At 46.5% G+C, this 26,155-nt stretch overlaps 2 protein-coding genes across 11 annotated transcripts in view; one reads left to right on the forward strand and one right to left on the reverse strand.

Moving 5' to 3' along the window:
• The window catches only part of APP (amyloid beta precursor protein), a 323,444-nt gene that overhangs the window by 102,671 nt on the left and 194,618 nt on the right, over positions 1-26,155 (reverse strand). For all 10 annotated transcript variants that reach the window (XM_005289303.4, XM_065576464.1, XM_065576485.1 and 7 more), the window contains one exon: positions 5,700-5,833. In XM_005289303.4, the coding sequence (XP_005289360.4) occupies positions 5,700-5,833 (134 nt within the window). The remainder of the gene's footprint in view (positions 1-5,699; positions 5,834-26,155) is intronic.
• LOC135977193 (uncharacterized) lies at positions 12,142-14,648 on the forward strand. The gene is made up of 2 exons (XM_065576531.1): positions 12,142-13,106; positions 14,101-14,648. The coding sequence occupies exons 1-2, from the start codon at positions 12,530-12,532 to the stop codon at positions 14,574-14,576; spliced, it is 1,053 nt and encodes a 350-aa protein (XP_065432603.1). The 5' UTR covers positions 12,142-12,529; the 3' UTR covers positions 14,577-14,648.

A 26,155-nucleotide genomic window follows, 5' to 3' on the forward strand; every position in this document is an offset into this window, starting at 1 on the left:
TAAGGAATAATTAAGAAAAATCTCATCTCTTTATACCAGAGGTGGGCAAATTACGGCCCACGGGCCACATCTGGCCCACAGAACCCTCCTGCCCAGCCCCTGAGCTCCTGGCCTGGGAGGCTAGCCCCCGTCCCCTCCCCCACTGTTCCCCCTCTCCCACAGCCTCAGCTCACTCCGCTGCTGGCGCAATGCTCTGGGCACCAGGGCTGCAAGGTCCTGGGGCAATGCAGCTGCAGAGCCCAGCCTGACACAATGCTCTGAGCTGTGCGGTGGCGACGGCGTGGCTGGCTCCAGCTGGGCGGCGCGTCTGTAGCGCTGCCAGCCACCGGTGCTCCAGGCAGTGCGGAAAGGGGGCAGGGAGCAGCGGGGGTTGGATAGAGGGCAGGGGAGTTCGGGGTGGTGGTCAGGGGTGTGGATAGGGGTCGGGGCAGTCAGAGGGCAGGGAACAGGGGGGGTTGAATGGGGGCAGGAGTCCCGAGAGGGCAATCAGGAATGAGAGGAGGGGTCGGATGGGGCGGCTGGGGGGCAGTCAGGGTTGGGGGTTCTGGGGGCGGTCGGGGGATGGGGAGTGGGAGTGGTGGATGGAGCAGGGGTCCCGGGGGGGGGGCCCATCAGGGAACAGGGGGTTGGATGGGGCAGGAGTCCCAGGAGGGCAGATGGGGGGTGGGGGAAAGACGGGCCACGACCCCCTCCCTTAACTGGCCCTCCATAGAATCTCCAAAACTCGATGCGGCCCTCAGGCCAAAAAGTTTGCCCGCCCCTGCTTTATACACTGCCTTTTATTTGCAAAGCTACTCTCCTTGGCTATGCAGTAATTTTAAGATACTGCTTGCAGCTGGCCACTTAAAGAATGCTATTATTGATAGATTCTCTTTGTGTGATAGGCTATACCAGGATGTATTATAAAAGAATATATTCCATTATTGCAGTCTCACCAAGAGCTTGTTACTAAGAGTTTCAGATGAGACTACTAAACTTCCATTGGAGTTCAGTGAATAATTTCCTCTCTACCTCTGCTTATCTACTGGAGACAAGGGGCACTCCCATGCTAGTCCAACCCAGAGCTTGAGGGCAGCTTTGAATTAGGCTCTCTTATGTATTAGTACAATGGACAAATTTGCAGCACTATCAGCTTGGCCACCAAACTAATTTTAATTAAGATGGTGATTTTTCTGAAAGGCAAACGAGATCAGTCCTTTAATGTTTTAATGGGTTTATTTCAGAATTTTCCTTTTCTTTATTTGGAAGTGATAATGTCCATTTGTTATGCTGCTGGTGAGGTATAGGTCAAATAGCCAAGAATATACCCCTCTGCCCTAATAGTTTGCTGTCATATTTGCTTTGTGTAAATTTAAAACAAAGAGTCAGGTATCAATGACTTGTCTTGTTTACCTGTAGAGTGCCAAACATAACTATAGTGCTTTATTAATAAGTAGGGTGAACTTGTTTCACTTACTCTTCATAGGTCTGAAAATTTCACTCATGCTTGTAGGTTAGTGGGTTTGCATTATGCAGGAGAAAAGGCGGAATACAGGAGAACGGAAAAAAGAAGTAAAATCCAATAAGGTAAAGGAGCAGAGAATGGAAGTTATAATGGAAAAAATACAGTACAAATAGAAGGTCTTAGTGCTGTTTTCAAGGTAGAAGGCAAGGGCTGCTCTGATGTCTAGCTGGTCTCCTCTCTAGAGGCATGAGCTTTTGGGTAGAACACTGGTAGGCGAATCTCTCGATTAATGTGATATTCCAAAGAGACCTTTGGGAGGAAGCGAGGATGGGGATGCAGTACAACCTTGTCATTTCAGAAGATGGCATATGGACAATCAGCCATGAGAAAGCCAAGCTCTCCCATTTGACTAGCTGAAGTGATGGTTATGAGGAATGAAGTCTTGAGGGAGAGGTGGAGAGAACAGGTAGCCATCAGTTCAAAGGGAGACTTCCTCCGGGCATTATAAACCAAACTGAAGTCCTGTTGGGGGGACTGGGTTCTATACAGGCAGAAACTGCATAAGCCTCTGAGGAATCTAGCTGTAGTAGGGTGGCAAAGACTGTGAAGCCTTTGATGGGTGAGTGTAAGGTGGTGATAGTGGCCAAATATACTCTGATTGATCTCATAGATAGACCTTGAATTCTTAAATCCAAAAGGTAGTCCAGGATTTTGGAATGCGGAATCACTGAGGTTTGGGAAGAGTGAAGAGAAAATCAGGAATGGTAGCATTTCCACTTCTGAATGCAAGTCTTGCGACTGACTGGACCTTCTCTGAACAGGTTAGCTCCATGCTCAAGAACCATCTAGCAACCATGATTTCAAGTTCTAGGAGGAGAGGTTGGGATGGATCAGGATTCCTGAGTTCTGTGACAGGAGATCTTTCCTAAGAGGAAGTAGAAGAGACATTATCACAGAGAGGTAAAAGAGGTTCAAGTACCACACTCGTCTTGACCAGAACAGTACTTGCTGTAGAAGGGAGAGGATCCTTTTTCAGAGCTCTAGATCTCCTCCTCTGAAAGTTCAAAGGTCTGGGAAACACTTGTTATTGGTTGTAATGGAGTGGCCTAGATTGCTCCGATGGGAGACCTAATAAACTGATTCTTTGTTGCAGGAATGTAAATTCCCAGAGACCATAAGGCAGCTTTCGAGGCTATCAGAGTGTGGAGGGAGAAGTCCGTATCAGAGCTGAAGAACTTGGGTCCTTCAAAGGGAAGGTCTTCAGCTGTACTCTGCACCTCCCTCAGGAGGCCAAAAGACTGGAACTAGGATACTCTCTACATAACCGCGGTCATGGCTCGGAATCTAGATGATGTGCCTGCGAAATCTAGGGCCCTTTGGAGGAAGGTTCTGGCTATCAGCTGACCCACCTGAAATTGTTCCCTCTAGTTCTGTGGCAGATGTTCAATGAAATGAGTGAACGTGGAATATGTATTAAAGTCATATTTCACCAACAGGGCTTGGTAGTTTGCTACACAAAATTGGAGAGCTGCCCAAGAAATAGCTTTTCGAACTCAGGAGGTCTAAACATTTGGATTCCTTATCATATGGAGAGGGTCTGGAATCGGCCTGTCTATTGCCTTTGTTAGCCTTGTCCATCTTCAAAGAAATGGGGGTGGGGTGGGAAAGAAATGTTCCATTCCCTTGGCCAGAATATACTATTTTTTATCTGCTGTCTTATGTAGTGGGCAGGTATCTGTCAGACTGTGCAAAAGGCGATAACTGACCCCATTTATTGGGACAGCAACCTTTCCCTGAGAGAGGATATTTAAAATGTCCATCAACGAGTGTTGAGACTCCTAGACCTCCTCTAACAGGATCTGGAGGGATTCCACTAGGCATTTCATGAGGTCTTGAAAGGCCCAAAAGTCATCAGTGTAAACAGGTGGTAGAGGCATTACCTCCTTACTCAAGCATGTGGAGGACTTAGCTGGTGAGGGTGAGTTTCCCTCCATCTGTGGCTCCTGCTGCTTCTGGGTGTTTCCTAAAGCTGAGGGGGCATAAGGTACCAGAGGGAGATCATGTGATACTGGATGGAGATTCTGTGGTACTGAAGGGTCGGTCAGTTGGTGCCTGTGAATGATGCGGTACCAGCAGGTATTAGGGTCTCTTTCTATATGGAACCTTATAAAATTGTTCACCAAGGTGACTCCAGGGATTCCAACAAGCTAATTGAGGGGGGATGTAGGGGATCCCCATGAATCGTCATAGCCCCTAGCTTTAGGACGTCTGGTAGGGTCCTAAAGCGCTTCTCCAGAGTACTGCCTCAGTGGGGTGCGGTGGTAAGGTGCTGAAAAAGAGCCCTGTACTGAGACATCAGAGACCAAGATTCGGTCCCTGGACTGAAGGGCAAGCTTCAGAAATAGGTGCCCATACTGAAGGCTGGAAGTTCAGCCATCTAGGTAGTACCAAGGAAGGGGTCTGGTAGAGGGCTGTAGCAGGGGAGAGGCCAGTACCTCCAGAACAAACAAGTCTCCCAGGGAAATAAATCTGAATGGTATCCAGAAGCCTGAGTTGGTACCAAGGCCTGGTGATGCTGAGATGGTGAGCACAGTACCGTGAGGCTCATAGAGGAGCTTCTCTAACCTCAGAGCCCAGAGAGGGAGATGATAGTAACAGGGTGTGCATCTCTCAGTGCCTGGAAGGAGTCGTCTTCTTTTTAGAAGCCCTAGCCTCCGAGGGTGCTGCTGCCAGCAGGGTGGCCTGGGATACTGAGGCCAAAGTTGAGCCCCTCTGGCACTAATGAACACTCCATTAGAAGGAGCTTCAGTCTAGCCTCTATATCTTTTCAACATCTGCCTTTAAAGACCTGTACAGACCTTCAACTTAAATGGGAAGTTGATGTCTCTGAGGCAGCAGAGACATCTTGAATGTCTGTCACTATGGGGAAAAGACCTGTGGCAGGTCTGGCAGGATGTGATGAAGTGTTCACACCACACTTGCCCTGAAAGGGTTAATGAAGACTAAGAAGGGGGCTAATTAATATAACTGGCCACAGCTGAGAGGAATCAAGTAGCTAAAATTCCCCAGACCGAGTGAGGGAGCCTAGATGGGAAGGAATGAGCTGGGCTGGATTTATAGAGGCAGGAAATTGGCAGATGAGGGGGCTGCTGGGAAAGCCTGTAGAAACTCTCTGGGAGCAGTGTCTGGAGGCTGCAGAGACGTAGCCTGCAGTTGCTCCCTGGGAGGAGGGAGTGTTCAAGCTGGCAGACCCAGAGAATGAAAGGAGAGCCAGAAGGTTAGGAAAGGGCTCAGAGAAACAAGGCAAGGACCAGGGTAGAACAGACCTTGACTGCTGACTAGAGGGTCCTTAAGCCAGAACCTGAAGTAGAAGGTGCATCTAGGTTCCTCAACCAGCCACTGGGGAAGTGGCACTGGGGGGCAGTGAGTAGGAAGACTGCCTGAGCCTATTCGCGAGAAGAGACTTTCCAACCCCAGAAGGGGAAACCATTAAGTAACCTGGCTGGAGGGCCAAGTCTTAAAGAGGCCCCAGCAGCTCATGGAATGAGAGAGGGGCTGCAGACCCAGAAAGAGAGGTGGAGGACGGCTTGCAATTGCGGGAAGGGACATCGACCTTGTGAGCTATACCCTAGAGTGACCAGGAGGAGATGCCATCCTAATGGTGCACAACCCACCCCATCACACAGGGCTTAAACACCCGGATCTTTGTAATAACCCAAGAGGCAGTGGACCAAAGAAAATGAGAGAAAACAGGGAAAAAAAGGAAGGGGAACTCTCTTCTAAACACAACTGTATAAGACTGAAGAAATAAAAATAACTACAAAAATAAGGGAAAAAATTCTAGAATGATAAACTAAGAGCGAAAGGAAGCTGAGAATAAATGGACATGCAATTGTTCCATCGAGTTGCAGGCAGTTGAGAAGGAATTAAGTGGCAGCATGCCCACGCCTCCCCATATGCCCTTTTTTGGATGCATAAGGTACTGCTCTGAGCAGGTGCAGGCCTGCAGATGCTGCTTTGCATTCTCCAGTCGAGAGTTCACATGCGTGTGCGTACCCTATGATCACGCACGCACAGGGACATATACTTGAAGAAGATGGGAACAGTTGGTCTCTCTACTCCGCTGCAGACTGGAAGAGCAGCAGGTAAAAGACACATGAGTTTCCCCAAAATACAGGAAGTCAAGGAATTCATTAATTCTGTGACCCATCTGACAAGACACCAGCCTTAATTATGAACAACCAGTATAACTTACCTGAGACATTCTTTCACGATGCTTGGCTTCGAGTCTCTCCTTGGCTTTCTGGAAATAGGCATGCTCATTCTCATCACCAGGTGTCTCCAAGTATTTGTCAACAGCATCAGGAGTGCTGGCGGCTGTGGTGGGGACTAGGGTAGGAGTTTTATAGGAGAAAGGGAAAAAAGCACAATTTAAGTTTAGTATAAATAAAGTTCATTTGAACACAGGAATGAACATTGTTCTTTTTCCAGTAGACTGAAGTCATTCAAGTAACTTCAGTCAGGAGACTAGCTTTATAAAACTTCTATATCAAATATATATAAAAAATTGTGGCAGAGGAGAAAGATTTCACCCTTTTTTATAACTCAGGAAAAACTCTTCCACTCAGTACGTTACTTAACAGATTATGAGCAATTGGCAAAGGAAACATGCAAAGAGAAAACACACTCGGCACTACCTAAAATACATAAACTGACAGCAGACACATTTTTCAAAACCACATGCTTTATTTATTTATAAAGATTAAAAACAAACGTACAACAAAACAAACACACTTTAAAGCATCTACAGAGACCATATAAACCACAACCATACTGCAGTCCAAGGACATTCTATTCAAAATCCCTCTCACTGACATTCTGTCCTCAAAGATGTGCTTTGTTCCCAATAACATGGATTAAAAAACCCTATGCCGTTTAGCTGATCAGTGCATTGGAGGGTTAACAAGAATACTTGTTTTTTTAAAAGACACTCCTGAGAGATAATCAACCTATTCTTCCGTGATTCAGTAGCAACCATCAACTGCTAAGTAACAAGGGAAAAAACATTTTCTAGTAGAGATTTACTGAAAATCATGGACTCCACAACCATCTGCTATACTGCATTTTTAGGGTTATTCCATAATTTTTTTTATTGCACTCTACCATATTTTGAACTTTTAAAGATTTCATTTAACCAAAATGCACCTGTTGCAAAGGTACAGCCATAATAACAATAGAAACAAATACAACCCTCCAGGCAAACACCAGCTGCAAAAAGTTGGACCCTTCTCTACTACATTTATATATAGTCCTTAAAGCCCGACTGGGCCTAATATTTTTCTTACCAAGTACAGTAACTCCTCACTTAATGTTGTAGTTATGTTCTTGAAAAATGTGACTTTAAGCAAAACAATGTTAAGTGAATCCAATTTCCTCATAAGAATTAATGTAAATGGGGGGGGGGGGGGAGAGGGGTTAGGTTCCAGGAAAAAAAATTTCACCAGACAAAAGACTATCTATCTACACACACACACAGAGTATAAGTACATTGCTTTTTTAAGTAGATCAGCAAGTTGAGACAGCAGCTGCTGCCAGCAAGCTCCCTGTCCTGAGCCCTGTCCACCCCCTGCTCTATGGAGATTGGGTAAGCGGTGGGTAGGAGCAGGGAGGAGGGGAACACCCTGATATTACCCCTACCCACAGCAAGCAGGAGGCTCCGGGGAGCAGCTCCAAGGCAGAGGGCAGGAGCAGCACATGGCAGTGGGGGAGAGGGACAGCTGAACTGCCAGCAATTGATAGCCTGCTGGGTGGCTGCTGCACCGGGAACTTAGGGGAGTGGGGAGCTGATGGGCAGCTGCCGGTCCACCCTGGTTCCAAGCTCCCACCACTAGCTCCAATGGGCTGCTCTTCCTGCAAGCAGTGGACAAAGCAGGGGGTTGCCTAACAACGTTATAAGGGAGCATCGCGCAACTTTAAACAAGTATGTTCTCTAATTGATCAGCAACGAAACAACGTTAACCGGGACGACTAAGTGAGGAGTTACCGTACAGACAATTTCTTTTTACTATTTTTATTTTAAACTCTCCTGTTCCTTGCCAGAAACCGCAATGTGAATGGAATGTTAAATTATACAATTACAATGCCCAAAAGAGTCAAGAAATGCAAAAGCTGTAATATTTTCTACTCTTGGAGTCATTATTAATTATGATGTAATGTAAATATAGCCCTATAATTCAGTCACCTACACATATTCACCCACATGGTTAGTAACCAACATACATTTATTAATCATAATATTTTGTACATATGTAGTGTACAATAGTTCTTAAAACAATCCTGTGAGGAAAGTAAGGCGTTATTCCCATTTTACAGATAAGGAAACAGACACAAAGGTTCACTTACTTGCCTAACATCATGTAATCGGACAGTTTCAGAGTCAAGATTAGAACTCAGGAAAGTCCTGGCCCCTGATTCTTTGCTATGCTCATCAGACTAATCTGCCTCCAGTTGTCACACCACTAAACATAATTTTCACCCACAAGCATACAACTTACATGGCTTGTGCTGGACGCCCAGGCTGTTTTTATTACAAAACTTTTATAGAGTGTCTTAAATTTACAAGATGCTTTACAAATGCAAGACAAGGCAAATAATTTGTTTCAGATTAAGACATTCCTGCTATGGTACAATGTTCTCTATTGGAAAATGTATTTGCACTGATGAATTCCAACTATAATCATTTGGAACTTCAATTGAGCGAAGAGAAAACTTTTTGTGTTTTTCTTAAATCATTTAAAAAATGCAACTTTCTACCTTTGTGGTTAATGTTTGCCACAATCATATTTGATTTCCTCCATGTATTTCTCTTTGCTGAAACTACAGTTAATAAAACTTATTAAAAATGAAAAAAGTAAAATTAAAATATGTATCACAAATAAAAGTTTTAAGTGGAAAAAAGTGATTGAATGAAATATTTGTGCAACAAATATGTATGCAAATTTAACCTTTCATTTATTGACACAAAAAAGATCATGGGCATTTGGAATAATATAAAATCAATCAAGCCATGTATACATTTAAGGACAGATTTTCAAGAGCTCTTCTTCCATGTAGTTATCTAAATAAGTAGCAGATTTTCAGAAGTGTTCAATACCCAGTTTTCAGTGGGATACTTATGATCAGATTTTCTAAAGAGCTCAGCATATTGGATGCTGAGCTGTTTTGAAAATCTGGACCCAACTGTGTGTGCTGAGCACTTACAGAAAAAAAAAAAAAAAAAAACCCACACAATCTGGCCACTAGGTGTGTACCCTAACAAAATTCACATCTGTGATTCTTCACTGATGCTACTCCACCCATGGTAGTAACTGTGGAAGTTGTAGCTAAGAGACAGATCAGACTTTTTTACCAACATATCACTTAACCCTGCTCAGAACAGGTACCATTGGTGGAAAATAACGGGTATGAAGTTTGCTAGTAGAGGTACAGTCAATGTCACTGCATCAAACAAACAACGTAGATCAAACTTACAAGACTGGGGGACTGTATCCTGAAATAGAGTTACACTGAAAAAGGACATAGGTGTCACCAGGATACACAATTGAACAACTGCTCCCAGTAAGATATTGTAGCTATGAAGGATAAAGCTATCTTTGGATGTATAAGCACAGGAACATCAAGAAGGACTAAAGGGGTGGTATTACCTCTGTATATGGAATTAGTGAGATCGTTACTAGTATACTTTATCCAGTTCTGGAGTCCAAAGGATGTTGAAAAATGAATAAGGTTCAGAAAAGAGCCACAAAAATGATTTGAGGTCTGGAAAATATGTCTTATAGCAAGGGACTTAAGAAGCTCAGTCTATTTAGTTTATCCAAGAAAAAGTTAAACCACAACAATCACAAGAACCTATATAGGGAAGAGATTTCAGATAGCAGACCATTCTTTAATTTAGCAGAAAAAGGCATAATAAGGCCTAATGGCTGGAAGCCCAAGCTAGATAAATTCAGACCAGAAATAAGTTGCATATTTTTAACAGTGATGGTAATTAAACTTGGGGTGGGGTGGGGTGGGGGGAGAGGGCCTGAAATGTACCCAGGGACATGGTGGATTCTCCATTACTTGAATCTTTAAACCAAGACTGGATGTCTTTCTAAAGATAAGCTATAGCTCAGCCACAAGGGAGGGGTGAGGTTCAATGGACTGTTTTATGCAGGAGTCCTTCTGGCCTTACTCTATTAATCTTATCTGCTGTTGCTAACAGAACTATGGAACATCCAACACCAACCACCTTATTGCTGTCACACACAATGCACCACATACACAGGCCGTAAGCATCCCTGCAAGCACTGAAACATCAGGAATATTTGCATGTTATCCCAGAGTACTCCCTTAGGCAGCTGGCATGATGCCTGTAATATATATCCATTTGCACCTGTTCTCATTTTTGGTTTGTTCCATTGATTTATTTGAATGGTCCGTCCTGCCCGAGAAGCTATGTGCGCATTTCAAAGGGCACAGCCTATGCTGTGCTATGCACCCACACTTGCAACTAGGATGAAATAGTCACCAGTAACCTCTAGACCCAATGCCAGACCACATGTGGCCTGGTATCTATTAAGACAAGCATTGCCACCTTTGGGTCCCTCTGCCTGAGGAGATAAGGAGCCCGATTTTATCTTTTTTGTCTTCAATTTTTAAGTTTTAGCTCTGGTCCCTCCCATTTTATTTTCCAGATGAAATAACAGATTTCCCCTCTCTTGAGTTCTCTCCCTGGGAGACAGAAGCAGAAGTGATCTAGATCAGGGACTGGAGCGAGGCCGCCCCGCCAGATGCTTCCATAGGGCCCAGCACATTCCTCCTTACCTACCTAATGCAGTGGAACCTCTGTGGCATACATGGACAGTGACAAATAGGGGCCGGAGAGAAATGAGAACATTGGAAGCCTGCATATAGCCATTAGACCAGTGACCCATCCAGTGCTCTGAGCTGTCAAAGGCATCACTGAAGAGTGGGCAGGAGCACTGTGGGAATATCAAAAGAAATGATAAAGCTGACACATCAGTGCTTGCTGTCAACACTAATCCAGCACCAGTCAAAGTAGAATCCTAGTGGTGGTGCGAATGCTTGGCACCACTGATAGAAATATTGTGTGGATGGGTGGCATGTTACAGGTGCACTAAGCATCTGCTAAGCTTAACATCGCCACGTACAAATATCTGAAAAGTATAAACATCAAGGACAGAGAGGAATTATTTAAGATTGTACAGAAAGTCTAATTAAGAGTGAAGGAATTAAAGTGATCAAAGGAAAAGTTTAGAGGGTCTATTAGAACAGAATATTAACAACAGTGAGGTTCATTAGAACGTGGAATAGTATCCCAGTTGAAAAGGGAAACGTTTTCTTGCTTGTGTCATTTAAAATTAGCACTCGCTTACCTGTAGGGAGCAATCCTGCACTGTCAGTGGATGAATAAAATAACAATTTAAAAATAATAGGCAGAACACCAGTTAATCTGGCATAAGAGACTAGTAAAAACTTCCTTTAAAAAACAGAGGTCTGCTTAAAAATTGAAGTCACCACACAATTTATTTATTTAGTGTATTCACAAAGTCCCAAAACAATGATATGAGAGTTCCTCACTTATATCTCTCAAAGAATATCAAAACCCACAGAGCTGGACTAATAGCAGTTTAAAGATTCCGGACTTAAAACAATCGACAAAAAAAAGAACACGACGAAGAAGAAACAATTACAACAGTACCGCTCTACTCTTACATAAGCAGAAGTATTTGTTAAAATCCTTAATTGCTCCCTTTCATGCAAGTTTTAATTTTCCTTTGAATAATTTGGGGACATTAGATGACAGAGGTGTATCACTTTTCCGCCCCCAGTACCAACAGCAAATGTTCTTGGGTAGACAGACATCAACAGCATGTACGAATACCTTAAACATTTTTGCAATCTGCTCTCACTTTATGAAGATACTAGTAAATAAATGGAAGCTTCAATTTTCTATACTTTGCATTCCATCAGTTAAATTAGGTATACTGAGTATGCAAAAGCTACTATGTGAAACCTGAAAGAAAACAATATGTTCAAAACTTGCTGGAAGGCAGAGGAGAAAAAAGGGCTTTTTCCCTATTCATATGGATCTTTTCTTCATGAATAATGCCTATGAGATTCTTTATAGATTCCTGGACTGGTGGTGTAGAGGTTTAAGCATCAGGTTTAATATAATAATAAATAATAAATACAATAATAATAAAAATAATAATCATAATAATAATCTAAGCTTAATGGAAACATAGGTTTAAATCTCAACAGGGCCAACTGTGCCCCTTGCCTTTCGCAGTTTATGGGGTCTTTCAAATATGAAATAAAAGATGCCCTCCCTTTCTTTAAATAAAGCAAGAGTGCCCTTGGGAGTTAGATTAGATGACCCTTGCGGTCCCTTCTAACCCTATGTTTCTACGAAAATTTCCCCATCTCTCAAAGGTTTATCTGAAAGTGCTGATAAAAAGGACTTATACATAAGTGCCAAACACACCATTACAGAAGGACTTATAAGCAGTACTTAATTTTGTGCCAGGGCTTGCTGCATCAGGTATGAAAGTAAAACAAATTGCTTGAGCCCTGGCACCTCTCATTAAAAATTAAGCGCTGCTTCTAAGTACAGTATGCCACTCAGGCCTGGTCTACACTAGGCGTTTATGTCGAAGTTAGCGCCGTTAAATCGAATTAACCCTGCACCCGTCCACACTGCGATGCTATTTAGTTCGACATAGAGGTCTCTTTAATTCGACTTCTGTACTCCTCCCCGACGAGGGGAGTAGCGCTAAATTCGACATGGCCATGTCGAATTAGGCTAGGTGTGGATGGAAATCGACGCTAATAGCTCCGGGAGCTATCCCACAGTGCACCACTCTGTTGACGCTCTGGACAGCAGTGCGAGCTCGGATGCTCTGACCAGCCACACAGGAAAAGCCCCGGGAAAATTTGAATTTGAATTCCTTTTCCTGTCTGGCCAGTTTGAATCTCATTTCCTGTCTGGACATCGTGGCGAGCACAGCAGCACTGGCAACGATGCAGAGCTCTCCAGCAGTGATGGCCATGCAGTCTGTGAATAGAAAGAGAGCCCCAGCATGGACTGATCGTGAAGTCTTGGATCTCATCGCTGTGTGGGGCGATGAGTCCGTGCTTTCCGAGCTGCGATCCAAAAGAAGGAATGCAAAGATCTACGAGAAGATCTCTAAAGACATGGCAGAGAGAGGATACAGCCGGGATGCAACGCAGTGCCGCGTGAAAATCAAGGAGCTGAGACAAGGCTACCAGAAGACCAAAGAGGCAAACGGACGCTCCGGATCCCATCCCCAGACATCCCGTTTCTACGAGGCACTGCATTCCATCCTCGGTGCTGCCGCCACCACTACCCCACCAGTGACCGTGGACTCTGAGGATGGGATACTGTCCACGGCCGGTTCCTCAGACATGTTAGGGGACGGGGAAGATGAGGAAGGAGATGAGGAGGGCGAGGCAGTTGGCAGCTCTCACAACGCTGATTTCCCCGACAGCCAGGATCTCTTCATCACCCTTACAGAGATCCCCTACGAAGCGTCCCCAGCCATTACCCCGGACACAGAATCTGGTGAAGGATCAGCCAGTAAGTGTTGTAAACATCTAAACATTTATTTTTAACAAAACAGGAATATTAACAATTAAAAGAATGGGTTGTTCATGATTAGTGTGCCCTAGGCGCTTAACGGTTTAGTAAGGGGCAGTGCAAGTTTTGAAAAGAAATCTAGCAATGTCCGGTTTTCAGTGATTGTCCTGCACAAGCCGCTCTACTGTGTATTCCCTGCTACTGCAGCTACAGTAAAATGCGGTCTATATGTGCGGGGATAGAGCAGTAATCCTCCTGGGACATCTCGATGAAGCTCTCCTGGAGGTAACTTGAAAGCCGTTGCATGAGGTTCTTGGGGAGAGCGGCCTTATTGGGTCCTCCGAAGTACGACACGTTGCCGCGCCACGAGATTATCAGGTACTCGGGGATCATTGCTCTGCACAGCAGGGCGGCATACGGCCCTGGTCTTTGGAGGCTTTCCCGGAGCATTCTCTCTTTGTCGCTCTCGGAGATCCTCATCAGGGTGATGTCGGCCATGGTGACCTGCTTTTAATTAGGTAGGGGAATGTTAGTGTTGGGACTGCTTTCCCGTTCCTTTACAGAACTGTCACCGCTGGTTTGCAGCCACGCGGTGGAGGCGGGAGAGGGGCAGCCGAAAGGGATCATTCCCGGGGACAGCCGCGAGGGGGTGGGACAGGGGCAGAGTTCCCGCTTGCCGGATTGCTGGCAGCAGGGACTGACATTGATTTAAATGTGAAATGAGGCCAGTGGTAATATAAAAGTTTTAAACTGCCACAAGTGTACGGCTTACCATGTCTGCCTGCAACAGAAATTCCGTTGTGCTGCCTCGCTTCTCAAATGTGCTGTTCAAGACCCCAGGCACAGAATGCGAAGGCCGAGAATTCGACCTTGTGCTGAGTGCGCATGTGAAAGGTGCTGTGCATGGTCTTGTTCACAGAGAAAGACTATGTTCTTTGTTCACAACTACATTTATCTTTCAGAGGAATTCACTCCCTTTTTCCCATTTCCACAGCCCCGTCTGCGACTGTCTCACAACCTAGCCTGGAATCACACTCCCAGAGGCTAGCGCGGATTAGGCGTAGGAAGAAGAGGACACGGGAGGACATGTTCTCTGAGCTTATGGCCTCTTCCCAAGCCCAGGCATCACAGCAGACCCAGTGGCGGGAGAACTTGACCCGAATGCACCAAGCCAACATGGATCGGGAGGAGAGGTGGCGGCAGGAAGACCAGCAGGCGACTCTAACGCTGCTTGGACTACTGAGGGAGCAAACGGACACGCTCCGGCGCCTTGTGGATGTTCTGCAGGAACGGAGGCAGGAGGACAGAGCCCCGCTGCAGTCCATCTCTAACCGCCCTCCCCCGCCACCAAGTCCCATACCCACCTCACCCAAAGTGCAAAGAAGGAGAGGCGGCAGAGTCCCTGCTAACTCTCACTCCACCCCTGCAGAGAGCTCTAGTAGCAGAAGGCTCTCATTTCCCAAAATTTGAAAAGTTCTTTCCTTCCCGCCTGACACAAGCCCACGTCCAAGTTTCACCTCCCAATGCCATGTGTAGTTGATAATAAAAAATTCGTTTCTGTTAACTACTGTTTCAATCATGTTCTTTTGGAGGAGGAGGGGAAAGGGGGTTGGAAATTGGACAGGACAGTCTCCTTTGGCAGGGTACATAGTCGGGGGCAGGCACAGCAGCAGGGCACATACACAGTGCAGTGATGCAGTGACTAGTTGCCCCGGTTAGTCTGGGAGGTTGTTTTGATGTAATGTTGGGGGGGGTGGGTTGCTCTGTGACTTTGTGGCGGGGGAGGGCAGTTACAGATCTTAAGCGCCGGTCCTTAGACAGGATCACAGAGCCACACAGCATGGGATCTGTAACCGTCCTCCCCCTGCCACAAAGTCAAATAGACCTCCCATACACACAGTCCCGATCAGGAGGGGTGACAGGCTCCGTTGAAACAAGCATCCCACCGCAGCGGAGCCTGTCAATCCTTGAGTTTAGAAGCTGCATTCGCATCACAACACTAGACCCACCCCGCACCACAGTCTGCGTCCCAGTTTTAAAAAATTCCCGCTAAAACAGTATTAAAGAAAACGGTGTGCTTTAACAAAGTAGAACTATTTTTATTTCGACACGTGTGTTGGAGGGGGGGTGAAGGGGGTATGTAACTGGATAGGATAGTCAACATTACCTGGGTAAAGAAACGGGGGCAGGTTTAGCTTCTCAGTACACAAACTATAAAATCACAGGTTACCCTGCTCACTCAGGAACTTTGCTTTCAAAGCCTCCCGGATGCACAGCGCTTCCCGCTGGTCTCTTCTAATCGCCCGGCTGTCTGGCTGTGAGTAATCACCAGCCAGGCTATTTTCCTCAACCTCCCACCCCGCCATAAAGGTCTCCCCCTTGCTCTCACAGAGATTGTGGAGCACACAGCAAGCTGCTATAACAATGGGGATATTGGTTTCGCTGAGATCACAGCGAGTCAGTAAGCTTCTCCATCTCCCCTTGAGACGGCCAAAAGCACACTCCACCACCATTCTGCACTTGCTCAGCCGGTAGTTGAAGAGTTCTTTTTCAGTGTCCAGGGCGCCAGTATAGGGCTTCATGAGCCAGGGCATTAGCGGGTAGGCTGGGTCCCCGAGGATGACTATAGGCATCTCCACATCCCCAACAGTTATTTTGTGGTCCGGGAAGTAAATACCTTGTTGCAGCCGTCTAAACAGACCAGAGTTCCTGAAAACACGAGCGTCATGAACCTTGCCCGGCCATCCCACGTAGATGTTGGTAAAACGTCCCCTGTGGTCCACCAGTGCTTGCAGCACCATGGAAAAGTAGCCCTTTCGGTTAATGTACTGGGTGGCCTGGTGGTCCGGTGCCAGGATAGGGATGTGAGTTCCATCTATGGCCCCACCGCAGTTTGGGAATCCCATCGCTGCGAAGCCATCTATGATCGCCTCCACGTTTCCCAGGGTCACTACCTTTGGCAGCAGTACATCAACGATTGCCTTCGCTACTTGCATCACAACAACCCCCACGGTAGATTTGCCCACCCCAAACTGGTTCGCGACTGACCGGTAGCTGTCTGGCGTTGCAAGCTTCCACAGGGCTATGGCCACTCGCTTCTGTACACTCAGTGCAGCTCGCAACCGGGTGTCACTGCGCTTCAGGGCAGGGGACAGCAACTCACAAAGTTCCAGGAAAGTTCCCTTCCGCATGCAAAAGTTTCGCAGCCACTGGGATTCATCCCAGACCTGCAGCACTATGCGGTCCCACCACTCAGTGCTTGTTTCCCGTGCCCAGAATCGCCGTTCCACGGCATCAACATGACCCATTGCCACTGTGATGTCCTCGGCGCTGGGTCGCCTGCTTTCTGACAGGTCTGTGCTACTCTCAGACTTCAGGACATCACCGCGGTGCCGTAGCCTCCTTGCCTGACTTTTCTGCATCTGCCTCAGGGAAACCTTTATGATAAGCTGCGAGACGTTGAGAGCGGCCACAACTGCAGCGATGGTCGCAGCGGGCTCCATGCTCGGAGTACAGTGGCGTCCGCGCTGTCAATGACTGGAAAAGCGCGCGAACTGTTTTCCCGCCGGCGCTTTCAGGGAGGGAGGGCGGGAGTGATGGACGGATGACGACAGTTTCCCAAAAGCACCCTCGACTCATTTTGTTACCCAGAAGGCATTGCCGGCTACACCCAGAATTCCAATGGGCAGAGGGGACTGCGGGAACTGTGGGATAGCTGACCACAGTGCACCGCTTCGAATGTCGACGCTATCACCGTTAGTGTGGACGCACAAAGTCGAATTACTGTCCTTAGTGTGGACACACACGTTCGACTTTGCAATATCGATTACAAAAATTCGATGCAAGTAAAATCGAACTACTCTCGTAGTGTAGACAAGGCCTCAAACAGCACTTAGGTATTTATAAATACAAGTACAAATATAAGCGCTTGTACTTTCAACTCCCGCATTTTCTGCAACTGTATGGTCAATATATGGACAGCTACCTAAATAATATAAGCAAATAGGGGAAGAGAAAGTAAAAGATGTGCATATTGGGCTTGTTCTTTCAATGCAGGGCATGGAGAGATATGTGTCTGCTGGGACCCACCAGAATCCAGGACAGTTGGGAGGGATGTGATTTTCCTTTTTATTTATTTATTTTATATAAATAAAATATATATATATATAAGTATTTTGAAAAAGCACTTGCAGATTTAAAAAAAAAGTTACTTATGCTTTAGGTATCTTTAAAATGTACTTAAATACAAGTACAGAATACGTAAAATACATAAGGACAAGTATGTAGAGTACTTCAAAATACTTAGGTATGCACTTAAGTACATGGGAACACTGTCTCTCACACACATGTATAGCAACTCTCCCATCCACAAGATAACTGGATTTCACCGGAGCTATATACAATTTGTGAAGTGATGAATAGTAGTATATAAACAGAATATAATATTAAGTGAATGAATAGATTACTTCTGAAATGTAATCTATTTAACTAGATCATCAATGTAAGACTAAAGGCCAAAGCTTGTGTTCTGTGAACAAAATTTTGCTGTAAAAACATTCTAGTCCTCTTCTTTTCACCCCAGATGATAAAAATGTAGATGAAATGGAATTGAGCATTAATATGAATGAATGTCTTAATGGGAGTTCAGGATATTATAAAATGGGCAGCTGAAATAGAAGGTTCTAACAAGGACAGGAATTTCAAACTGTGAGTATAATCAGCACAATTTAGCGCTCTGAATTTATCTGCACATTTCCCTGCATAGAAGTTTAGTCACATCTCAGATCTTCTGAACCTCATAACTTAATTTTAAAAAATATCAGTATCTGCACTGGATAACTGTAACAAGACTAGTGATAGGCAAGACTCAATAAGGTCACATAAGTATCCAGAGGCTCTTATCCAAGCCTTTTAATGCTCCCTCTGAGCGAAAATCGAATAGCTCTCTGGTTATCTTTCAACTCTCCTTGTAAGGAAGGGTGTTGACGCATGTGGGTATAAATGAGATTGCGGACATGTCTGCAGTTGAAGACAGGAGAATTTCTCATAACCAAAGAAAAGGATTTGGTTTGGTCTGGGTTTCCCCACCCCCACGAGCTACTTCCTTAAAGATGACCTCACATGGATGGGGGGGAGCAACACTTTAAAAACATATGGAAAAGACTAAAATAAGGAGTAGGTTTCTTGGGGAATTTCTCCTGGTTTTTGTTAGAAATTCAGGGCTTGTCTAGTCTGGAAGATTCTGTTGAAAGTGAAGAACTAGTGAAATGAAATCAGAAGAGTCAAGATGCTGAAAGCTGAGCAGATGGAGGAGGGGGAGTGAGAATAGTTTTGAGTCACACATGTTTAAAGAGTGTTTTGAACATATATTTAACTCTGACTGAACGCTTTGGAGAAGGAATGTCTTTGTTAAAGATCCCTTTTTAATTATGGTGCAGAAGCTCACAGTAAACATCCCTGAGACCCATAAAATTCCTCTAGCAAAACAGGGAGGACCGGACTTGACATACCTTAGAGTGGTCAGGACCAAAAGCAAGTTACCTCTAAAAATATGCGCGCGTGCACACACGCACACACACACCCTCTTTAAGCTGTCCTTCATATGTCATAGAGAAGTAATAAAGGCACATATGTAAAAATTCCTTTGCAGATCACTTTAAGAATAAAACATTTCACTGAAAGAACTAGATATTGACGAAGGGGAGAAGAGACATGACAACCAGCTTCTCCTTCCTTTCCTCCCCCTCCAGATAGGAACCTTTCATCCAACTTGACTTGGGAGGCTTATACCCTTGTTCTCCCTCTACCCTACTGCTGATGCTGCTCTAGACTCTGTGATGCGTGCTGGGGAGAGGACGCGGGTGACAGAATGGGCTTGGAGCCTGAGGCTGCCCAGAAACTGACCAGTGGGGAAAAGAACATGGGTGGTGTAGAGTAACAAGATTTTCAAAGTTGACAGAACAGCCTCTGTTTTCAGGGGAAGTGGGCCTAAGGTTATGGTTTTAGTGCTTCCATGCCACCCCTCACACTTGGGAGGAGCTCCTCGTAAATATTTGCAAAACTAACACATCATCCTCTTTCAAATCCTTTCTTACACCTCTGTGATATTAGAAAAACTTGACACCAGTTAGGCCATTGGTGGGCAACGACCACTGCTGATCTTGCTGACCAGTATAGAGTCTTTGTTGCCTTGCACGCCCCCATTTGTCTGTCTGTATCCATCAGTTTTCTTATACTTAGATTGCAAACTCCTTGGGGCAGGTACAGTCTCTTTGTTTTGCGTTTGTGTAGCACTTCACCCAGTGGGATCCTGGTCCACGATGGTGGCTCTGGCACTACAGTAATATAAATACTAAATCACACTGCTCCCTGTTGCATAGGTGCTGCCGCACCCCCTGGCTTGAAGTGATTTCCATTATATACAAGGTTTACAATTTGATCCAATGACTCTCAGCACCCCCGCTATAAAAACTGTTCCAGAACCGCTACCCTGTCACCCTCCCCGCTAAGCTACCCACCTCAGTCTCCTCCCCTGTCATCCTGTCGATTTGACTCAGTGTGGAGGAAGGCTAGCTCAAGATTTCATGCAGGAAGAGGAGGTTACTCACCCTGTCAGTAACTGACGTTCTTCGAGATGTGTCCCTGTGGGTGCTCCACTCTAGGTGTTGGTGCGTCCCTGCGCCTTCACTCGGAGATTTTTCGTAGCAGTACTCGTACTGGCCACGCATGCGCAGAGGCTGCCCCCCCACCCCCCGCAGTGAGTCTAGGATAATAGTGCGCATGCGTGGCCAATCTCCTCAGTTCCTTCTCTACAACGTAGGCTACCCCAACTCCGAAGTAGAGGGGAGGAGGGTGGGTAGTGGAGCACCCACAGGGACACATCTCGAAGAACATCAGTTACTGACAAGGTGAGTAACCTCCTCTTCTTCTTCGAGAGATGTCCCTGTGGGTGCTCCACTCTAGGTGACTTAAAAGCCGTGTATCTTAAGGAGGTAGGGACTTCGGATCTGATAGGAACGCCGTTGATAGTACAGCCCTGCCCAAACGTATATCAGATAGAGGGCCTTGAGTAAGGGCATAGTGTTTAACAAATGTGTGCTCAGAGGACCAGGTAGCTGCTTTACAGATATCAGCCAGGGGAACTTTGCGTAAGAATGCTACAGAGGCAGCCACAGATCTAGTGGAGTGTGTTCTGATGCCGTCTGGAGGTGTAACTTTCTTCATCTGATAGCACAACCGGATGCACTGAGAAATCCAGTTCGAAAGTCTCTGGGTAGAAATAGGTGTACCTCTGGAACGCTCCGCGATGGAAACAAAAAGTCTGGAAGAATTTCTAAAAGGTTTGGTTCTATCCAAATAGAAGGACAAGGCCCTGCGTACGTCTAGTGTATGCATTGAGGCTTCGAACGAGTTCGCATGTGGCTTCGGGAAAAAGGTTGGTAAGTGAATCGGCTCATTAATGTGGAATGAGGAGTGTACCTTAGGAAGAAAATCGGGGTGTAACCTGAGGGTAACCTTGTCTTTGAAAAATATCGTATATGGTGGGTCTGCCATAAGAGCTGCTATTTCTCCTGCCCGCCTGGCGGAGGTAATTGCCACTAAAAATGCTGTTTTCATCGAAAGGTGTAAAAGGGAACACGTGGCTAGGGGTTCAAATGGTTGTTGGGTTAGGCAAGAGAGAACTAGATGAAGGTCCCACTGGGTGGTGGGTGGTTTTATGTCTGGGTATAGGGTTTGGAGTCCCTTGAGGAAGCGCTTGGTGATAGGATGAGCAAATACAGAAGTATCATCAATTTTGTCATGAAAAGTTGTAATAGCAGCTAAATGGACCCTGATGGAACTGGAAGAAAGGCCGGATTGCTTAAGGTCCAATAGGTAATCAAGTATGAGCGGAAGAGGTGCTGACGTGGGACTAAGTTGTTTAGTTGAACACCAGTGTGTGAATAGTTTCCACTTACATAGATAGGTGGTGCGAGTAGATTGTGTTCTGCTATGCAGGACCACTCTTTGAACTTGTTCAGAACAATCTAGTTCATTTTGGGAGAACCATGTAGGAACCATGCTTTGAGGAGGAGCATGGATAAGTTGGGGTGGAGAAAACGGCCGTGTTGTTGTGATAGGAGGTTCGGAATGAGCGGCAAGGGGATTGGTGGTCGAATGGACATTTTGGTGAGAAACTGAAACCAGGGCTGTCTGGGCCATGATGGGGCAATTAGGATCACCTTGGCTCCATCTGTTAGTATTTTTATCAGGACCCTGTTCAGAACCGGTATCGGGGGAAACGCATACAGTAAGTTTTGGTGCCATGGGATCATGAATGCGTCTCCCAGGGAATGTTTGCCTAGCTCTGGAGCAAAAATTGGGACATTTCTTGTTTTTTGCAATTGCAAAGAGGTCTATTGCTGGGTAGCCCCAAATGCGGAATATGTTGTGAATGGTGTGCTCATTTAATTCCCATTCGTGATCCCACGGGAAACGTCTGCTTAGTTCGTCCGCTGTGGTATTCATCACTCCAGGAAGATAGGCCGCTGATACCCGGATGTTGTTCGCAATGCACCAGTTCCAGAGTTTCATAGCCTCTGTGCACAGAGACTGGGATTGAGCCCCCTCCTGCCTGTTCACGTAGAACATGCATGCAATATTGTCTGTCATTATGCGTACGTGTTGGTTCTTGATCAGTGGTAGGAATTGACGGCACGCACTGCAAATGGCTCGAAGTTCTAGGACATTTATACGGAGAGAGGTCTCGGTTGAAGACCAAAGCCCCTGGGCTGTGTGGAGAGACATGTGTGCACCCCATCCTGTCAGAGATGCATCGGTCGTCAGTATGAGGGATGGAGCCTGCTGAAGAAAGGGGACTCCAGAGCAGAGGTTGGAGTGAATTGTCCACCACTGTAGAGAATCTTTGACTCGGGCAGGTATGGAGAGAGTCTTGTTTAGAGGGTGCACATTCGGTCTGTACACCGTGGCCAACCAAGCTTGGAAGCACTTCATATATAGACGTGTATTTTGAACGACGGAGGTGCACGAGGCCATGTGACCTAGTATTTGTAGGCAGTCCCGGACAGTCACCTGGGGACTGTTGCGAATCCTTGTGGCTAGTTGACTTATAGAATTGAAGCGGGCTAGTGGGAGAGATGCCAACCCCGTCCGGGAGTCGAGGTATGCCCCTATGAACTCCAGATATTGGGTGGGGTATAATGTGGATTTGTTTTTGTTTACTTGCAGGCCTAAAGATAGGAAACAATCGATGGTAAGCCGTATGGATCAGAGAGCTTCGTCGAACGTTGAAGCTTTGAGGAGGCAATCGGCTAGGTAAGGAAATATTACGACCCCTTGTTTTCTGAGGTAGGCTGTAACTACGGCTAGGATCTTGGAAAAAACACGGGGGGCCATGGACAGTCCGAAAGGGAGAACCCTGTATTGGAAATGTGTGGAGCCGAGAGGAAGCGTAGGAATCGTCTGTGTGACGGGTGTATAGTCACATGAAAATAGGCATCCTGTAGGTCGAGGGCTGAAAACCAGTCGCCCTGCTCCAGCGCTGGGATTATAGTGGTGAGAGTGACCATCTTGAACTTTTGCTTTTTGACAAATTTGTTGAGCCGCCTGAGGTCGAGGATTGGTCGCCATCCCCCATTTTTCTTCTCTGTTAAGAAATAATGGGAGTAAAAACCCTTCCCTCTGTGTCGTTCTGGCACAGTTTCTACTGCTCCCAGTTGAAGGAGATGCTGCACTTCTTGGAAGAGTAGTCGCTCGTGAGATGGGTCCCTGAAGAGGGACGGGGAGGGTGGGTGGGTGGGAGGGAGGGTGAGGAAGGGGATGGCGTATCCAATTGTAACTACCTCTATGACCCATTTGTCGGATGTAATTTTCTGCCATTGATGAGAGAATGGTCGTAGGCGGTGTCCAAAGATAGGTGTGCCGGCTGAAGTGGGAACGCTGTTTTCTAAACCCTCGACCAATGCTTCAAATCTACCTATTAGTTGGAGGGGGTTGCAGCGCCCCTGTAGTTAGGACGACGACGCTGGAATCTTGGTCTTTGGCATTGTTGTTGCTGTTGTTGTTCCTGTGGTCTATAGGAGTGTTGTGAAAATGTGGGGTAGCGTGGTCGGTGATAAGGTTGATATCTATATTGTCGTCTTCTGGTCGCAGGTGGCTGGAGGCCTAGGGACCGGAGGGTTGCTCTTGCGTCCTTCATCGAATGCAGCATGTCGTTTGTGGTGCAGGCAAAAAGTTTTTCCCCGTCGAAGGGAAGATCTTCAATGGTGCTCTGGACCTCTCGAGGGAAGAAGGAGGAAGAGAGCCACGAACCCCGTCGCATGACCACTGCTGTGGCGGTCGACCTTGCTGCAGTGTTAGCTACATCGAGGGCCGCTTGGAGAGCAGTGCGTGATATGGTTTGTCCCTCGGAAACCAGAGCTGTGAATTGTTGTTTCTTCTGTTCTGGGATGTGATCAATAAAATCCATGAATTTATTATAGTTTTTGTGGTCATATTTTGCAAGGACTGCGGTATAATTAGCTATGCGAAATTGTAGCATCGAGGATGCATATACTTTACGGCCGAAGAGGTCCAGGCGTTTACTGTCCTTGTTGGCTGGGGTGGAGTGGGCGTACTGTTGTTTGGCCCTCTGGTTTGCTGCATCCACTATCAATGAGTTTGGCGCCGGATGGGTAAAAAGGAATTCAGAGCCCTTTGAAGGAATGAAGTACTTCCTGTCCGCTTGTTTACAGGTAGGTAGGCTAGTGGCTGGATTCTGCCAGATGGATTTAGCGGGTTCTAAAAGGGCTATGTTGATTGGTAATGCCACTCTAGAGGAAGAAGAGGGCTGCAAAATGTCTGTTAGTTCATACCGTTGTTCAGTGACTTCCTCTAAGTTAATTTTCAAGTCACCTGCAGCTCTTTTAAAGAGGTCTTGGAATTTAGCATAGTCATCCGACGGGGTTGGAGGAAGGGGAAGTAAGGCTTCCTCAGGCGTTACGTCTGACTCTGCTGGAATAGGAGCAGGACTCAGTTGCTCCTGGGAGTGTGATGGTGCTGCCTGGTATCTTATGTCACTGGCAGGTCCGTCACGAGGCAGTGCTAAACCGGTGTTGCGCCTGGTCGAAGTGCCGTAGCGCATGTGTTCTCGGGGGTACGATGCCCATGGTGCCCAACATTGCCAAGGTGGTGGGTAGGGCATAGGTGTTGCCATCCAAGGGTTCACTCCCCATGGGGCAGGATACTGAGAACAGGCTGAGGTAGTTTTTTTGTAACCCCTGTTGATCTGGGTCTGGGAGTCTTGATAAGGAGAAAAAACTGCCTGTGGATCAGTTTCCTCCTCACTGGAGGAAGGTTGTTCTGATCCTGAGTCCAGCATTGGAGAAAAACAGGCATTTATCAGGGGAGACTGCAGAATAGGTGAGACCAATAGATCTGCTGTCTGAGTGAATTGAAAAGGTGAGGCTCCTGCGTGAGGTGAAAACTGTGGAGGAGGAGTTTGCCCTGAGGGAACATTCCTCTGAGCAGGGGGTTTTCCTTTGATCTCCCTGTCAGCCTGTGCTGCGGTTGCCGGTGCCGTGGTAGGTGCTGGGGGGGCAACATCAGCCCGCAGAGGGTCAGGCAAGGCTGGAAATGTCGGCATCGCGTCCGTCTCGGTGCCGAACGGTGCCATAAACGAGGCAGGCAACTGAAAGCCTAAAGCCTCGGCACCGGAGCTTCGCGCCGCTGCCGCAGCCTGAGGCGGCTTTCGTGCGGTGCCTGAGGAGCCCGGCTCTTCAAAAGTGCTGAGGCGAGGAAACACAGGCAGGGAAACTGTTGACCTGCCTGAGGCACTTTTGTGCCTCACCAACTTCTTTGCTGGAGAGGGCTGCCCCTTTTTTGTAGCTTTCTTCGGTTTTTTTGAAGCAGGGGGGCTGTGGCGGGCAGTAGAGCTGGAGTCGGCGCCTGGGTCTGAAACTGACCCGATAGACTTCTGCAGGAGGAGCAGTTTCAGTTTAAGCTCCCTGTCCTTTCGTGCCCTGGAACTGAGTTTGGTACAGTGGGCACATTTTTGGGGAATGTGTGTTTCCCCCAGGCATTTTATACAATGAGAGTGGCCATCAGAGAGCGGAATAGCGTCCTTACACGTAGCGCAGCGCTTAAAGCCTGTGGAGCCAGGCATGGTAGAAGCAGCTGCGGCTGAGAGACATTTTTTTTTATTTTTTTTATTTAAACACATAAAAGAACTAATGAGCTACACTAACAAGAACTGACAACAAACTAACTACTAGAACAGGTAATTGTAACAAAGTGAGGGATTTCCTAACGAGTCTGCTGAGCTCCGTCTCAGGCCGGGGACGGTAGAGAAGGAACTGAGGAGATTGGCCACGCATGCGCACTATTATCCTAGACTCACTGCGGGGGGAGCCTCTGCGCATGCGTGGCCAGTACGAGTACTGCTACGAAAAATCTCCGAGTGAAGGCGCAGGGACGCACCAACACCTAGAGTGGAGCACCCACAGGGACATCTCTCGAAGAAGAATTGGAGGCTTCCTGGGAAGTGAATGGAGTAGAAAAGAAGAGGGTGGCAACACATGAAAGGCCTCTGAGTGGGTGGTGATCCCTCAGGGTAACTGCACATAGACAGCCTGCTGTCAATTTCACCAGCTCTACTTGCTAGCTGCTCTTTCATGAAGCTAGTTTGCAGGGAGTGCCAAAAACCAGGACAAAACACTGTTAGTCTGTAAGAACTAACTGGACACAAGGAAAAGGTCCTGAATGTTGTAACGTTCCTGGTTTTCATGGACATATCACCCTTAAGTGTCCCTCGCTATGGAAAGGAAGACACTGCTGCCGCCCCTTTGGGTTTTAGATTAGGACTAGAGAACTAGGCTTCATTTCTCTCGATGTGTGAGGATGTGAAGTGGAGCTGGAGGAGGGAGTCAGGGTTGGGCGAGTAGGGGAGTTTTCTCTGCTTTTGTCCTTCATCTTAGAAACCTAAGCATAGTCTTCCTTAGCATTTTCAGGACTAGTCAATTTATAATTGTATTGCTGGCACTCTCTTTTGAGGATCACACTGGCATGAAATA

The sequence above is a fragment of the Chrysemys picta genome, chromosome 1 (assembly GCF_011386835.1).
Source record: "Chrysemys picta bellii isolate R12L10 chromosome 1, ASM1138683v2, whole genome shotgun sequence".
NCBI lineage: Eukaryota > Metazoa > Chordata > Testudines > Emydidae > Chrysemys > Chrysemys picta.